Genomic DNA, 17,903 nt, shown 5'->3' with positions numbered 1-17,903 from the left:
TAAGTGTTGTAAAAGTGTAAAATGAATTGTGGTTTTAAATATTTTATGCTCAGGTTTTATAAGTGTCGTAAATGTGTAAAATGAATTGTGGTTTTAAATATTTTATGCTTAGGTTTTATAAGTGTCGTAAATGTGTAAAATGAATTGTGGTTTTAAATATTTTATGCTTAGGTTTTATAAGTGTCGTAAATGTGTAAAATGAATTGTGGTTTTAAATATTTTATCACAAGGTGCGATCCATTGTTCTATGTATGGTTTATAGACTATTGTCTAAATAAACTTTGTTATCATCATCATCATCAAGTACCAGAGTCTTGTCTTAATTAAGAACACTGTGGAGATGGGCAGAAAGATGTCAAGCAGGACACCACATATGCTTAATTATCAGCAACCTTGGTCACTTCTGGGAATCCGCAAAATGTGAATCCTGCTGCTCCCCAAGTCCCTCGGTTATCCTTCGACTGCGGGGGCCAAAACACATAAAAAGAGATCAGGGGATAAGTCTTTGATGCTGTTGGTAGCGCCCATCGCTTCCCTAAGGGCCGAGACATATTCAATGTGAGCCCACATTTGGTATTGGATCTAAGCAAGTTTGAATGTTAATTTCTTTCTTCTTTCAGCTTCTTCTCAACTAATAGATTTGGAATGAAACAATGAGTCGGATTATGGAACTTGCAGTTTCCATTATAAATGTCGGCCAATGTGCCTATTATGGCTACGTGGGTTGACCGAGAACAAAGTGAAAAAATATAACAAATACCACACTAGAGAACGGCAGTAAGTAGAATATGTTACATAGATGGGATGCTATTGCAGAAATGAAAAATCACCATATACCTTGGTTCACAAATAAACTGTTCTTCATTTAAGTGAATAGGGAAAAATCCAACTTGCAATCAGATAAACAGCTCTACAAAATCCAAAAGTACAACTGCAAAAAAATAAATGAATTCAGCCAAACAAATCACTATAAAAACGGCCTTAAAACAGCCACCAATTCTACAAAGTGCCATTCAAAATCTACATGAAACTGCTTCTAAGCAAGATGCACCAGCCCAGGGACTATGTGACAATCTCAGTAAATATTTCAGTGGAAATATAATAGACATCTGGTGCGACAGTGAGAACCTCAAATCTCCCTCCATACCACTCAACCACAAAACACCCCAACAATCATCAAACAGCAATCCTGCTCTCGTGTTATTTGACCTACAATCTCCAACATAGTACAAAGTGTCTCTAAATGATGTCCACCAGTCTCAAACTATGATATAATACCCCATAGCTCACTAAATCACTGATCAATGCACTGGTAGAAGATATATCACAACTAATAAATGGCTTCCTGCAGACAGGAACCTATCCCGACCCCTTACAACACGCGGTCATAACCCCCATCCTGGAAAAAAGGCAACAGACTCCAGCCACCCTGCTAATTACAAACCCATGTAATTCCTTCCATTTCCGGCCATGAACACAGAATCATTTGTCGCCTCCCATTTGACAAACCTCCTCAGAAGCAAATAATCTAACTTCTGGCTTCCAATGTGACATGAAACTTAACCACTGTACAGAATCAACAATTGTACACATCGGGAAACATTTGCTAAGAATCCATGACAAAGAACATATTGCTGCACTGGTTCTTCTGGAGCCTTTGACACAGTAGATCATGAGATACTTGTAGTCCACACCCATCTACTCCAAGACAATGATGTCAGCATTCCTGCTAAAGCCCAACCCTGGATTCAAGGCCTCCTGGCAAAGAGGAACCGATGGGACAAATGGACCAGTTCATTTCTGAAGCACCATTGTCATGCATGGAGTACCAGAATCTCGCCCTGTTTCCTATACTGTTCATGTACATTTGCGCCCTCTACAACGACATGAAGTACTCCTGATGGGCGGAGTGTTCAAATGTATGCCGATGACACCCAGAATGTAGTTGACTTTCACAGGGACAGCTCAGACCCCTCAGACATTTGCCCTGCTTACCTGCATCTAGACACTGGAGGAATACAAAATGTCCCTGACTAAACACAGACAAAACCAAGATATTAATGTTGGGCATAAAAACATCCTACGATCTTCCTTTTATCTGGCTATCAGAACTAGAACCTCCCCCTGCGTCTCTCAGAACTGCAAAGATTTTGGGAGTCGGATTTGACTGCGACCGCTCATCTTATTTATTTATTTATTACATTTCTAGAGCGCACTATCACCTGACAGGCATCCTGGCGCTAGTAACTAGGCATGACAAACCTCCGTTAGACCTTACTGTATGTCCTCGTGCACAAGAAATCACGGCGGGGTTTGACTTTATGTGTCATATTAAAATAATACTTTATGTTAAAAAAATCCTAGAAATTCAATAAAAAACACTAAAGTTAAAATGACGTAATAGGTGAAATTTTCGGATGTATGATGTTACAACGCATACTTTTACCACGCATGCCTTTACAACGCGGTTTTTACATCGCATACCTTTACAACGCATAGCGCTTTGGGGTGCTGGATAATGAATAGTTTAATTTACTATTCCAACTCCAGTCCCCGTGGACACTAGGGAAGGTGTTGGACAGTAAATTAAACTTATTCCCTATCCTAGAGCGCCCCCCAGCGCAATGCGTTGTAATGGTTTGCGTTGTAAAAGTTGCGTCGTAAAGGCACTGCGTGGTAAAAGTTGCATTGTAAAGGATGTTTCCCGAAAATTTCAATGAAAATTTTATGTTTTTATCTAAAAAAAACACTGAGGTTCACCAATAACAGTTATCTCAAGTAACTATAACTCATGCCCTAAGGTACCTATTACTCGCTTCCTCACCATGCACAGCTAATTACCCCACACATTACATCACTCATGACATCTTCATTAATAACATAACTGTGACGTTTGAAATGTCATCATTAATGAGAAGACTGTGCATTGCAAAAGAGCGAATTATAGTTACCTTAGGACATTCGTTATAGTAACTAGAAATAACTATAACTGGTGAATGTCATTGTTTTTTTAGTTTAAAATGTTATGTTGTCACTGAAATTTTCACCTAACTACAACGTCAATTTAACCTTTGTTTTTTTCAGTGAATATATATATATATATATATATATATATATATATGTATATGTATGTATATATATATATATATATATTCATATCCTGCTATTTAAATTTTTTTAAACTGCAGCATCTCAGCAGGTCAGAAATCACAACTGTTTTTTGTGGCATGAAAATTAAAAACACAACAGGCACACCATCATGGTCAATGCATTTCAGCTGACAGCCTTCGACTGGACCATGAACCCCCTTCCCAAATCCATTACAAATAGTTTACTAGTCCATCAACACTTTCAATAGTAGACAACTAGAACTTGCACCATTCTTCTCTTGATTCTGAATAAATGTCAGCTATTTTTACATCATTTTCCCTATTACCAGTTAAACAATTTTGTATTTATATAGAGTAGTGCTTAATTGTATATTACATTTTCAATTTTAACGGTCTAACACAGTGCAAAGTTAGTTAATAATGATACTTTTGACATTTCTAGTCTTAGAATAACCTTTGTAAAGTGGCTGCTCATAAAGTGGCAAGCACCATGGCTTCTGAAATATCTATCTTTTTGCCATATTTGTTGGGGTGCAGTCGTTGATCTTAATATATATATTCGGTTGTGATCACTATTAAAGAGACACTCCCTGTAGATTTCAAATAACTGTACATTATAGTATATATTATATTGCAACCTGTACTCCTGTGACCTGCTGTAAATGTAAAGTGACAATATTTATCAATGACTTTTGAGATTACTAATCTATGTATGGTGCTGTGATCCCTATGAAAGTGATGTGTGCGGTAAAATTTAAATGACCATCTATAAGTATGTCTGGATATGTGCTGTGAGTGGGCCATGACCTTATTTGTGAACCTTGTATCGATAGTCATGGACCTGACATATACTACCATAACTAAGGAAATCAAAAGGGGGAGTGAAGAGGTGGTGCCGGTGGGCACCGAGGTGGGCACGTCCTCCTCTTATCAGGGTTGTAGGTTAATCAAAAAGGGCCACCTCACATTTGGTGGATGTGTATCCAGATGTCATTGGAATACACCATCTTTGTTAAAATACCCCTCACACACCAAAAGGGCCCTTGGTGCGGGGCAGTGCTGCGACAAGCGGATACGCCGGAGCACCTTTAGATGGAGGTGCTATGTGTTGGGAGTGAGTGTCAGTGGGGTCAGGAGTGATATAAGTGTGAGTTAAAAAATACCTGGCCTAGTGGAAAAAAGAATTTTATTAGACACTGGCTGGTATTATTAAAAGAAAAGTGAAGCGGAGAGATGGAGCAGGTTAATGGGCTCTCTCTCCAAAGTGGGTCAACATGTTTCGAGGCGCGGGGCCTCTTCGTCAGGACCTAGGGGAGATCCCCCTGTCACTCACTAGTGTTTCTCCACATAGGTAGAAAAGTGTATGCACAAAAAGTGAACAAAAAAGGACTATGTGAGTAACTACAATTAATAATGTGAGGGGTATTTTAACAAAGATGGTGTATTCCAATGACATCTGGATACACATCCACCAAATGTGAGGTGGCCCTTTTTGATTAACATATACTACCATAAGTCACGCATACTGTGAGGCTGATGTGCTGTGAGTGGGCCATGACCTTATTTGTGAACCTTGTATTGATATTCATGGACCTGACATATACTATCATAAGTCGCGCATACTCTGAGGCTGGTGGATCATTTAGACACGGGGTACATGTACGCAGAGGGGACACATGGCTGTAAATTCTTCCTAGAGCAGCCTACTCTGTGCTACTATATTCACATCAAATAGAATGCTGTCTTAGCAAGTCATCCCCCGTATGGTCTTTGCAACATGAGCCCTCATGTCACATCTCTTATGTGCATCGGTGTTCACTAACAATGTCGGCCAATCGATCTCCTCCAACCCGCATAAATTGTGGTTCTCTCATGTCCCGTCACCCCACATATCTTATGGCTGACATTTTAAAGTGGTAATGTGAGTCCCATATCCGTAACATTGGGTGTCTGTGGATTTTGCTTTCTTGCGGCCTCACCATTGACTTATTGCGACTCTATAGAGCGCTTCTCTTCATAAGGGACATTAAAGGGTCAGTGCATTGTGCAAATATTACAGTATAAAGTGTCCTGTGCTGGAACCCTGTCTCAGTTCCATGATACCATTACATGGCACAGTACATTAACATGGCCATCTATATATCACTATATTTCTTTGAGTCCTCAAACATATCATGGCTGTGCTAATGCACATCTCCTTGGTTTACAGCTACATGGTATAACGTAAGTCACTTCTGCATAAGCATTTCCACAACCTGTAAGCAAGTATAGTAGGAGCTGGTTATACCATCACATAAAGGAGACATCCAATTTGTCATTAACTCATAAACTTCCTAAGCTCAACATTCATTTATCATTACGTCTATACCCACATTAAAAGTGCAAAGTTCAAAGTGCATAGAAAAATAAAACGTATTGAATTATACAGGCATTTTGCCATTTCTGCAGTGGCTTGTAGGTAAAGTGCATTCATTGTAATCCATATAAGAGTTACATATATGCATGGTAAAGCTTTGGGAAGTCCAACATCTAATTGATTTTATCTTAACCATTGTCACATCAATGGTTTGTATTGTAATGTCTAATCTAATTGTATTCTCCAATGTAATTCATCCTATAACCTCATCAAACGATTTGTCCATCCATCACACAAGGCATGAATAGTTTTTATTGTGCAATGTTCTGCAGTCTTCAGACATATATATGTGTTATGTTCTTTTGATTTATATACTGCATTAATCACCGGAGAGCGTATCGAGGCAGTTGAGCAAGGTATGTAGGTGTGTTGTCCCAATGTTCCAATATATGAAAAGTTTGGTTTTCAGCTTCTTACGGAATTCAGAAGTGAAGAGGAGGCTCTGATGTGTTGAAGGAGGTCGTTCCATGTCTTGGGTGCAAAGTAGGACAATGAACAATATCCAGTTTTGCTTTTGCGGATGCAGGGAGTGTGCGCGAGTGGGGGTGAGGCAGAGTGTAGGTGTCTGGTAGGTTGGTGAAAGTGTATGCGGCTGTTCAGGTCTTCTGGCCCTGTGTTGTTTAGGGCTTTGTATGTGTGCGTGCGAAGCTTGAATTGGCTGCAGGGGGAGCCAATGGAGCTTCTTGAAGTGCAGTATGATGTGTGTGGGGCGTGGGAGGCCGAGTATGAGCTGTATTACACAACAAGGGGACCCCAATTTTTGAATCTGGGGTATTAGATTGTTTTGTAAAAAAAAACAATGGTTCATATAAGGCATTTGATCCTAATCGTAAAGAATGATCTCAAGAGAATGACAAGTAAGCCAGTATCCTATGGCATAAGGCACTTTTCTAAACAAGTATTGGACGGGACACATGTGACCATTGTAAGGCAGTTCATTTATTTTTACAATATTCACTTTATTCTTACAAGCAGATTATAGATCCAGTGCTCACAAATAAGTCAAAAGGAACATGGTGTGGTGAGTGAAAGAAATTTTAAAAGCATATATTGCATTGACAACAAGAGCAAACTCCTTAAACAAACTTTTTTCAAGAAATAAAGGAGTTTAGTTGTAAAAGGGTCAATGACGTTTCGATTCTCAATTATTAGAGATCTTCATCAGGACAGATATGTGAGCATGTAGTATTTAAGAAACCCAAGTTTGCAAGGCAACTCCTGGTTGTGTGCAGCACCGAACCGGATCATTTGGGAACTCCCAAACCGGTCCTAGGATGCTTGGTTCCAGTCCAGGGAGGACCTGGCCTGGCAGGTCGGGCTGGACTGTTCCCATTTGCCGCAGGGTCAAGACTGATTTGCATATGGCTCGATCCAAACTGGAATGGCATCATTGTTCTGTATTCTGTCCATCAATTGTTCTTTTTGCATTTGTCACCCTAGTGGGACCGGTATGCCCAGATGTGGGCCCCGTGCTCTCCATGCCACTGGAGTCAAGCTATCCTGGCTGATGAGAGATGAAACCCCGAAACCAGTCCTAGGATGGTTGTCTCCAGTCCAGGGAGGACCAGGCCTGGCAGTTCGGGCTGGACTGTTCCCATTGGGCTCAGGGTCAAGACTGGTTTGCACATGGCTGGGTTCAAACTGGAATGGCATAGTGAGCAAAAAAACGATGGATTCAGGCCCAGAGCTCTGTACTGGGGTGAATGTAAGACATTGTTCTGCATTCTGTCCATCAATTGTTCTTTTTGCATTTGTCACCCTAGGGATTGTAGCACTGGTTGGGCCACCCTGGGTGTGACACAAATAAACAAGCCTCCCAGTCCCTCATTGCAGACTGGAAGAGCAGTTTAAACTGCTGGCCCTACTTTGCCATTTAAAACAATGACACAGCCAAACCTCCCCCTGCAATATGCGTATGTCACCCGCACGCTAGGTCTAATGAGCCGTAAGGCAGGGTGCAGCATATTCCATGGGCAGAATATGTATTTCACATGTTCTGGCAGCAAAAACACAAAACAGTTATGTTACTGTGGAGAGACTTGGTCAGCCCATTAGCGAGTACAGGGGTACAAGCTGACCCCTCATCTGTGCTAACGCCTGAACTGTGCAACCAAAGTCGATACTCCAAGGTATCAAGCAATTCATTACATTAAGCCTAACTTGATTCTCTAGTTAGAATTATTGTAGCATGGCAGTGTGCAACTTTTACAAAGTAACCCTTTGTTACCTTTAGTCTCCTGTGCCCTTAACTGTTGCACAAGGTGGCTGTCCCTGAGGCAGCTTTCTGCCCTCCTGGGGAGACATGATAATAACTCCCAGCAAAGGAGACAATAGAAGCCTGCACTGGAGAGAGGTGTTACCTCCCGACTGCAGGAAGCCACACAGGTGTTGGCCCAAAAGGCGAGCTTCAAAGGAGAAGCCACCTTTGAAGGGCAAATGGGTAACATTTAAGGCAGGGGCTGCTCTATTGTTTAGGTAGACAGGCTGACCCTAGGGACAGGAAAGGAGAAACCAGTTTCCAATCAGTTTTTTTCTGGTGAGTTTAGCTCCCTTGGTAGCCACACCTCTGGTTTGGGCTTGGGAGCTCTGGACACCGAGAGAGGGATTCTACCATGTTGGAACTGGGCAGAATAGTGCATCTTGGGATAGCCAGATGCCACACTTCACAGGAAGTGGTCATCAGGAAGGAGGGAACCTTGTAGTCCATTGGTCACCAATCCCATTCCACCCTGAGGACATATTCTGAGCATAAAAGGGCATCCCTGTCACCCACACTCAGATCTTGATTGGACTGGAAGACGGACTGAAGAAGGATTGCCCTGCTACGCCAAGGACCTGGCAAAGAGAGGCTGCACCAAAGTGGACTGCACACACTACATCTGGTGGCCAGCAAAGGAGAAGGGACTGTGTCTGCTTTGTCCTGCTCCTGGGAAAGTCATCTCCGGAGCCCAGCTGAAGCAAGAGACTCTAAGGGTCAGTTGACTGACCTTCTGTTCGCCGAGCAGGGCCACAACAGCTGAAGAAGCCTGCTGGGGTAAGTTAGTAGCCCAAAATCTTCACACCACCCCCAACTGCCACCGTGCAGCGTTGGAGACCAGGGCCCAACGCTCAAAGTTGCACCCGAGTCCGCTGGACCCAAGAAAGTCATCAGATTTGGCTGTGACTGCGATACAGAGTGACTGGTAGCCTAGAGGTGACTTGACTCTTACCAGAACCAAAAAGACTTCGAGTGACATCGATCCCGTGGCCAGGACCGCCTCACCCCTCTGTGGAACAAGGTGTAGCTTCAGGAAGACCCCCAACGACCACAGCTCACCCACAGCCTCCTTTAGCATCTTTAGTATCTTGTATTCCTTGCATCAGGACCACTCCAGAGGAACCTACAGCAAAGGATAAAAGCTCCTGGAACTGACTGAAAACTGCTTCACCTGCAGCGGTAGCTGTTTCTGAGGGCCTTATTGGTCGGCCTGACTGCCTCGCTGTCGGAGTTGTTCCCCTCAAGTACTCTAACCAAACATTACACAGTTAGCCAAAGTATTTGTTCAAAAAGTTTCTAAGTGTCAAATTTGTTGAATTTGCCAAAGATTGTTTGCAGTTGAGTAAAAGAGCGTATATTTACAGTAGCCTATACCATCTATATATCTGGACTCCGCTGACGAATCTTTTTAATCGTGGTGTCTAAAAATACATAAAAATACAGTTTATTTTCATACACTGGGGTCAGATTTCTTCAGTGTTTCAGTTATTGCTTCTTCAGTTGTTTTGGTGTGGTTTAAATGCTTTACGCTGATTCCTTTGTGTAAGCTTTGCTGATCAGAGTCACAGCTACCCAGGATTGAGCTAGAGGGTTTAACAAATTAAACTTAAGGGCCCTAAGGGGGTCGCAAGTGTATTACACGGCGAGGTCCTAAAACCACACCATGATCTCCACACAGTCTGTTATTACACCAGTGTTTAATTTGTAAAAATATATATAAATAATTAAGTGCTAGGCCCCAAGGTATTTTATTGATGATGACTGCAGATTTCACCACTCACCACCCCAGAGAACACTGCCAAATTCCAGAGTCACTGATAACTACTAACCATCACACTCCAACAGTTGTGACAATTTAGATGAGTTTGTCTAACCCAAAGCTGTGAGACTGGCCTGGACACCTTAGATTTAAGTTTTTTAATGTATTGAGTTGTTACACACTGTTGCTAATGCGCCCTGTTAAAAGATACACATCTAGCGCCATCAAGTGGTCGACTGTAATAAGAGCTGCTATTAAAGAATAACTTCATAGCACCGAAAACACAGGCACAAATTAAGGGCTGCTAAGCATGTGTGCAGTTGGGGATTGTCCCTAAGTATGTGAGGTCCTGGATCTGCCCTGTGCTGGAGGGGCACACTCTACATGCCCTCATCATAGGTATGGGACTGTCTTCAGTGTGACACATAAAGAAGTATTGATAATGTGTTTTAGAGAGACCAGTAGTGTGACCGGACCTTTTTATCTGTGTTATTAGGACCGGGGTCTAATCGCCCCACTGGGCATAGTTCTGCTGTTATGTGTTGGCCCAGAATGTAGCGCTGGCACCCTGTGCGCCCCTAGGTGCGGCATGTAATAACAGGTAGTGGTAAAAGGAGTGTGTGAGTGAGCTGATGAATGGGCCAGTGGGGGCCATGTTGGGCACCACTGGTGTGGGAAAGCCCGAGATGGACTGTGCTCCCAGACAGTGGAAGTGTATCACCTGTACCCCTGCAAACCAGGGGAGATAACCTCAGAGGCCACAATTGGATCCTGGTGGCCCCTACCGGCCCCGCGGGGCCCCCTGAACGGGGTTTGACAAGTCCCATGTAATTACCGGTAGCCTTTCCCCCTACCCCAAGAGACCGCAGGTCTGTTTTCTGTTTCTTCAACAAGTCTGGATATTACAGCCAGTTCAAGAGGTGGTGAACATTGTCCTTACAAACATTCCATCCGGTCTGGGCTCGGACTCACCTGTCGTCGGGGGAGATGCAGACCAGGGGCTTGAAGGAGCCTTGCAGGTACACCTCTGGAAGAGAGAAAGAAAGTTGGCTTATGGCTCCTTTTACTGATCATCCGGGCTTCAGGATATTAACATTTCAAAGCCTTACACTCTGAGTACAACGAGTAAGGACTTAGGGGCATATTATCAGCGACAATTTTGTTATTGCAGGCTATCTCTGGAATTTATCGCCCTGGTAGCGCGTTATTAACAACGCGTTTCTCCAGGGCAATAAAAATTCCAGCGATAGCGAGGTTTTCACATTGCGATATTTACAAGGCTGCCCCAGTATTTTATTTGCAAGGTTGTCCATCCGGGGTACACCCAGTGATGCCCACTTTGCATCTTATTAGAGATGCAATGGTAGGCGAAGTGCAAAAGGGTGCAAACATGCGATTATGCATGTTAACACCCTCTTGTAAATAGGGCGATAGTTTTATCTCCGCTTTTTTGGCTTTTTAAGCCAAAAAAGCGGAGATAAAGCCCTTGTAAATATGCCCCTTGTTCCTTTGGCATCAGCAATCCATTTAGCTGCTATTGCATCAACTTCTGTACAACAGTTGACAACTGTATGGAATGTACCAAGAAGCGGCAAGGCTAGGGGAGAGGGTGGGGAATAACGGGTAAACAGGACGGTTTATTTACCATACAGTGTTGAAATAACACCTTAATTGACTCAACATCACATCACCAGCCATTTTCGTCACGTTAAATCTCACATCACCTTCTGGTATCTTGGCCACCCCAGCAATCTAAATGATTACTAACCACGGTATTTTTGATGCGGCTCATTTAGCAATCTTAATTTATCCGACTACACACCACACCCTCCACTCCCTTAGTCACTATTAATTCTACATATCACGCTGTCTGGTTCACCTGGGTCTTTTCCTGGCTGACTATTCACTCACGCTCACCAATTATTTAATTATGTTGTCTTTTGATATGCTTATAGTTATATTCTTACATTGTAGAGCTCCCTGATGAAGGGCTCTTCCTGCCCGAAATGCATTGGAGCATTCATGAACATTGACATACCATTGTGAGAGGGATAAATACCATGGAATTTATGTGAAATTGAACATTCATATCATGAAGAAATTTTTGTTGATCCTCCAATAAATCTACAAACTGTTTTCATAACAACAATCACAATCTATAAGGAGTCTTATTTCCTTCTAAGAACCATAGGTGTGCCCACATCAGGGATGCATCCATTTGCTTATGGTTGCACTCACTTTTTGACTATAATTCTGACGTGTTAGGACGGACACGCCACCTGAAGGAGCACCCAACCTTTCTAATCCTTTGAATATATTCATGCTTATAAACCTTCTTTAACTGAGATACAAATTAGGCTGTGCACTCCCCACTCATTTGTTTGGTCATTATCTATTACTTCTCCATGGCATACCATCCACAGACCAATGGGCTGGTGGAAATGTTTAAAAAGATCCTTAAGAGCAAGTTGGAGATACTGCCAGAAAACCTCAGGAGAAAGTGGGATCTTCTTCTGCCATGCCTCATATTCACCTAGAGGGACAATTCACATAAAAGAATTGTGTTCAGGAGCTTCTGTTGGGTATCCAAGGTGTGGCCCACTCATCAAAGTTATAGAAGAGATATTTGGAAAGGAACTTCAGAGTCACCCCAGAATGATGTCGTGGACTATCTCATTGCCTCAGCAAACTGATGATGCAATTTGAAAAAAAACCTTTAGGAATTCTAAGCGTTGATGAACAAATAGTATGAACAGTAAGCGATTGTGACTACGTACCAGGAGAGTCAATAGTTGCTGTTGAAGCCCTACTGTTCTAGAGCTTTGGAGTATAAGTGCTGAACCCCAAACAAGGTGGAAATGAAGATGTCTAATGTCAACTATTTGGGGGACACAGGTACCATATGAGAACCCAGGAGGATGTTACATGTAAACCGGTCGAAGCCCAACCTCTGGAGAGACTTTACTGTAAACTTACTGGCAATGACAGAGGAGGCTGCGGAGGACAGTGAGCCACTCCTTGAACTATTGCACAGTGATGAAAATGGTGGCTCTGTAGAAGGAGTGTAACTTGCACTTGAGTTGACTTCTGAGCAGCATGAAGAGTACAGAGAGGTACTGACATATTTTTTCTATCACCTTACACTGATGTTAGGTTGATACCTGTCTGTGTGCATGACACATAGACAGGGGATTGCTTGCCAGAGAAGAGCAAGCTCTATAAAATATCATACCAGGTCCAAGAGTGCATCAAGGCGCCTGATCCTCGACATCCCTCGCCGCAGCCACATCACATCTCACCTGAGAGACCTGCACTGGCTCCCGGTCAACAAGAGGATAACCTTCAAGCTCCTCACCCACGCACACAAGGCACTCCACAACACCGGACCAACGTACCTCAACAGACAACTCAGCTTCTACACCCCCACCCGCCAGCTCCGCTCCACCGACCTCGCCCTCGCTACAGTCCCCCGCTTCCGAAGAGCGCCTCAGGTGGCAGATCGTTCTCCCACCTCTCCGCCAAGACCTGGAACACGCTCCCCATCCACCTACGGCAGACCCAAGACTTGCTGACCTTCAGAAAACTCCTCACCACCTGGCTTTTCAAGCAGTAGCAGCATTCCCCACCCCAGCGCTTTGAGACCCTCACGGGTGAGTGGTGTGCTTTACAAATGATATGATTGATTGATTGATTGATTGAAGGCAGAGTTTGCTAACACGCTGGACCTAGTAGTAATTGAGCAAGTCTGTATTCCCTTAGCCAGCCCAGTAAACTAAGTACGGTGCCACCGACCTATACTTTCTCAATGAGGTCAGCAAGATGAATGCACATCTAAATACACCAGGACTGATGGACTGGCTTAGTGCTGCCCACTTCTTTAGCACCTTTGATCTGACCAATGCCCAAAAGACTTCATGGACAATGCCAGAGAGCTTGTACTAGTTGGAGTACTGATTCTAACCATCTTTAGCACAGACCTGACTTCACACCAGCGTTCAACGAGCTGGGTCGCGAGCCACAAGCGGTGTCGCGAGCGGGGAGTGAAGTCCAGGATACTATAGTTACGAAAACTAACAACTGCTTTGGGACCAAAGACTAGCGACTGAAAGTCATACTTCATTGATATCTAGTGCCTTCTCGACTTGTTAAATGCTTGCCCAAGTGTTGCTGGAATTATTGTCAATAAGGAGCAGTAGACAAAATATGATGTATGCAAGAAGGAAACAACGAAAGTTCAGCAATTTTGCAATCTAACGAAATGTTCCAACTACAGCTCAGCCTATTTCGTATGAAATGGTCAGTACCAGGTCGTAGAAAATAATTCTTTCTAGATAACAAGAACCACAGGAAGCTTTAAGGAGTGAAAGAAAGAAAATCTTAAATATGACCCAAAAATTGTTGCTGATTCATATCATTCCATTTTTCTTCTCCTGTTTTGTATAAGGAGAGGTCGACCACTTCCGAAGCATTAGTCGGCCCATTACAGAGAAAGCGTGGATGAATCCATCGATGAAAGTCTTTGACATAAGCATCTAAAGCAGAGTAAGTTGTTCAGAGAGTTTGAAGCTGGACCAAGATTAATCCCTGAAGCAGTCAGGACAAAACTCCTGGACGTTTCATTACGATGCTAATCGAGGCGGAATAACAATCTTCATTCCAGTTACGAAAACGCTTCTCGCGTATTTATCTTGGCCAAGGAAGAGTTACTTGCACTAGGGTTTCGCCCAGGTACCAGGGGGCATATTTATGAGAGCCTTGCGTCACGTTTGCGCCACGCAAAGGCAAGGCTCTGAGTCAGAATAATGAAACCACGCACAGCCACGTTGAGTGGCCTCAGAAATCTTGAGTAAGTCAACGCAGCACAAATCTCTGCGCCACCTTACTCCCCGCCCAGGAGGCGTTCCATGGGCGTTGCGGCGAGTGTTCCCACACAACTCCCATGGGTTTGACGCATTCGCAGGTTTACAAGGACTATAAACCTGCGAATGCATCAAAATCTTACACCTCCCCAGGGCAGACGTAACGAGGGGAACTATGTTTATTTCTCCTCTTTTTATATGTGCTGCGTTCTGCCGCACACATGGAAGGAGGAAAACTCCTCGAGGGATTTGCACAAAAACAATTCTGCCTACAACACAGGCACCCTTACCCTAATATGCAAGGGTGCCTGCATGTGCAAGGGTGCCTGCATGTGCAAGGGTGCCTGCATGTGCAACGGTGCCTGCATGTGCAAGGTGTCTGCATTGGCGCTACGCTGCTGAAACTGCGCCAATGCTGGGGAAGGGACAGGGATGCACCATATTGGATAAATATGGTGCATTCCTGCCCTTTCACTTTGGCGTGGGTCAGTGGAGCGAGCTGACATGCTGCGCTCCCCTATGACAAAACCCCATTAATGAGGCCCTAAAAATCTAGACATGTGGCAAGACAATTTTCAAGAGAAAGGCACCAGAATGATTCTCCCTAATTAAGGGCTGTAATCCCAAGTGAGGGATTGGAGATCCCATCTATAGTATGGCTGATGATTTTGTTTATAGTTCCCATTCCAGCAGGGGATTATTGCACAAACATTTAAACTTTAACTGTCACTTTACATGCCACATGTCTCTGACACCTGCCACTCACATGTACAGATCACACCCATACGGGAAACATCCTTTATAACGCAACTTTTACCACGCAGTGCCTTTACGACGCAACTATTACAACGCATGTCATTACAACGCATTGTGCTGGGGGGCGCTCTAGGATAGGGAATGGATTCAATTTACTATCCAACACCTTCCCTACTATCCACGGGGAATGGAGTTGGAATAGTAAATTAAACTATTCACTATCCAGCACCCCTAAGCGCTATGCGTTGTAACAGCATGCGTTGTAAAAACTGCGATGTAAAGGCATGCGTGGTAAAAGCATGGTTGCAATGTCATACATCCCACCTACACACGTTGGATTCTTACCTCGCCACGTTTCGATTTTGTGTTCCTCAATCTCGTAGATTTGGACCTGTGAAATGTGAAAGAAATTGAGATTTGTGACGTGAAAAAACTATTAACCCTTAAAATGCCTGGTATACCTGAAGTGACGTTACACAAAACCTCACACTGAATGACATCAGCCCCGTATCCCACCATTAGCCCCTAAAGGCTGGAGAATGGTCAACAAGTGGACTAAAATGGAAAAATAGGTTTTAACGCCCTGTTTACTTCCTGTTACTGCTGCTGCCTTTGTCACGTCTGGTGTCAGGGTTACCAAGTGTCAGGGTAATGTTAGCAGTTGCTACCCACAGTTGGCACCCAAGTTCCTATGGGACCTACAGCCACAGTTGTTTTCATCTGTGCAAAATGGAACACAAGCTCTTACCTGCATATGTTAATATATTATATTGTTACTGTATTTATAAAGCGCTTATGACACCTCGAGAGGCATTCAAGCGCTTTTTCGGTGCATAGCAAGCTATTCCGGAACTCAAAATTATCAGTTTAGTTAATTTTTTTGTTTATTCTTCTTGTGCATTAGTTGTGTTATGTTTGTGCGCTTGATTTCTTGTGTGTTTAGTAGAGTTTGTAATAGGGATAGAATGCCAGGAGTCGATTTGAAAAGGTGAAGTAGTAATATTATTTTTGTAAGTAGTGGTTGTGTGAAATGTGTTCTGTCATCTTCCTGGTGTTACGCTTACAGCGGATATTACTCCTGTGTTCACATATCCGAATTTTTATTTTGTGGCTTGTCATCCCTACATAACACAGTCCGCAGGGACAGGTGATGAGGGAGATGACATTGCATGAGTTGCAAATAGTGTGTTTCCTGATCTGCCATGTACTGCCACACTCTAAGTTTAGGGACTTTGTTGGTTTGGTAAGGTGGCACACGCTGCAGTTTCCCCACGTTGTATGTGTTGTTTTTTTTTTTTTTTAATCTTTTTATTGTAATAACACAAAACACAAAAGAAAAAAAAAAAAGAAAAGAGAAACATTTGCATCGGGTATACAATAGTTGACATCGTTGTGAGGGTAATAGCTGTCAGTCATAGAAATCATCAATTACCAATCATACGAAACTTGAGATCACGGGGATTCCAGTAATTCTACTTCCCTCTGTAGCCTCGGGGGTGTACACAGGTCGCCTCGATACCTTGTATGTGTTTTTATCTTACAGATTTCAACCAGTAAGTGGGTCCGTGAGTACGGCTATACCACTACACACACAGCACTTCTTAGTGTGTGTGCTGATATTTCACTCACGTGGCTACCTACACTTTTGTAGCCACTTCACTGTTTCTCACATCAGTTTTCTTCCTGAAGAAAGCCCTACGATTATCGAAAAGGCTGAAACATGTCGACCTACATATCGAAGACCCATTTTTATCTTCACTATATCCCAGTTTTTTATTTTAATCGTGTCCTAGGACAGTAGAATAATGTTTTTCCGTTGGGCATTCCATAGAGACATTTTTAACCTCACCACACTTTGAGCACACACCTCACTAACTAAAACAACAAAACCTGCTCTGTTGTAACTCAGGTTTCGAAGCACAGCTGGATTGCATTTGGCAGCCCAGCTGGGAACCCAATGATGAAGCATGCCACCAACTAGGTTGGTGGGTAAGGGTTCTTCTTACAAATACATTGGATGTTTGTACTCTGTTACACCACACTGAGTCAATAAACTTGTAGGACTCACCAGTGGGTTCGTCCACGTTGTTTCTGTTGTTATTTATAAAGCAGGCTTTTTAAAACAACCTGTCAGGTGGTGTTAGTACAGATGACATGTAACACAGATGTGCTGTTGTCAGCATCAGCCCATTAGCCCACAAATATGTGCTACCTAGAATTCACATTACTTAATTCACTAATCATTTCTAAATCCATTTTACTTGGGGGTTGAAACAGACACGAGCTAATGCCAGGTTAAAGTGATTGAAACCGGGCGCCTGTGTTACGGGGACGGCTGTGCTGCTTAAAAAAACATGAGCGGTTTCAGCTGAAGCAGCGCATGTCCGGCCTGCAGTAAGCGAAAGTCAATAAAGTAAATAGTGCTTACAAACTAAATAGCAGGTCCCGTGTAACAACTAAAGTAAAGGGGCCAGTAGCCTTGGGAGGGTACAAATGAAGACAAGGCTGTACTATGGAGGGACTAACAAGCCTAATAATGAATCCGAAGGCAGCATTTATGAAAGGCAATGACACAGGCCAATGAAAAATATGGGAGGAGAGTTGGCGCGACTTCTCTCTCATACTCTATTACAGCAGTCGGGCTCAACCTAAAAAGCCTAAAAAGACCCCTCGTCCTCCAATTAAAATTTCACCTTTTATATCCATGGATTAGTTATTAGAGGCGATATAGGCCCCTAAGCCGTAC

At 43.2% G+C, this 17,903-nt stretch overlaps 1 protein-coding gene across 3 annotated transcripts in view; it reads right to left on the bottom strand.

The window, feature by feature from the left end:
- The window catches only part of PRKAG3 (protein kinase AMP-activated non-catalytic subunit gamma 3), a 342,332-nt gene that overhangs the window by 60,437 nt on the left and 263,992 nt on the right, over positions 1–17,903 (bottom strand). For all 3 annotated transcript variants that reach the window (XR_013608551.1, XR_013608552.1, XM_078679203.1), the window contains exons 10-11: positions 15,503–15,548; positions 10,515–10,569 (exon numbers count right to left, since the gene is read on the bottom strand). Coding sequence is in view for 1 of the 3 variants with exons in the window: in XM_078679203.1 (XP_078535329.1) it covers positions 10,515–10,569; positions 15,503–15,548 (101 nt within the window). In the remaining 2 variants the exon portion in view is untranslated. The remainder of the gene's footprint in view (positions 1–10,514; positions 10,570–15,502; positions 15,549–17,903) is intronic.

The sequence above is a fragment of the Lissotriton helveticus genome, chromosome 3_1, assembly GCF_964261635.1.
Source record: "Lissotriton helveticus chromosome 3_1, aLisHel1.1, whole genome shotgun sequence".
Classification (NCBI taxonomy): Eukaryota; Metazoa; Chordata; class Amphibia; order Caudata; family Salamandridae; genus Lissotriton; species Lissotriton helveticus.
This window is presented reverse-complemented; position numbering and strand designations above follow the sequence as displayed.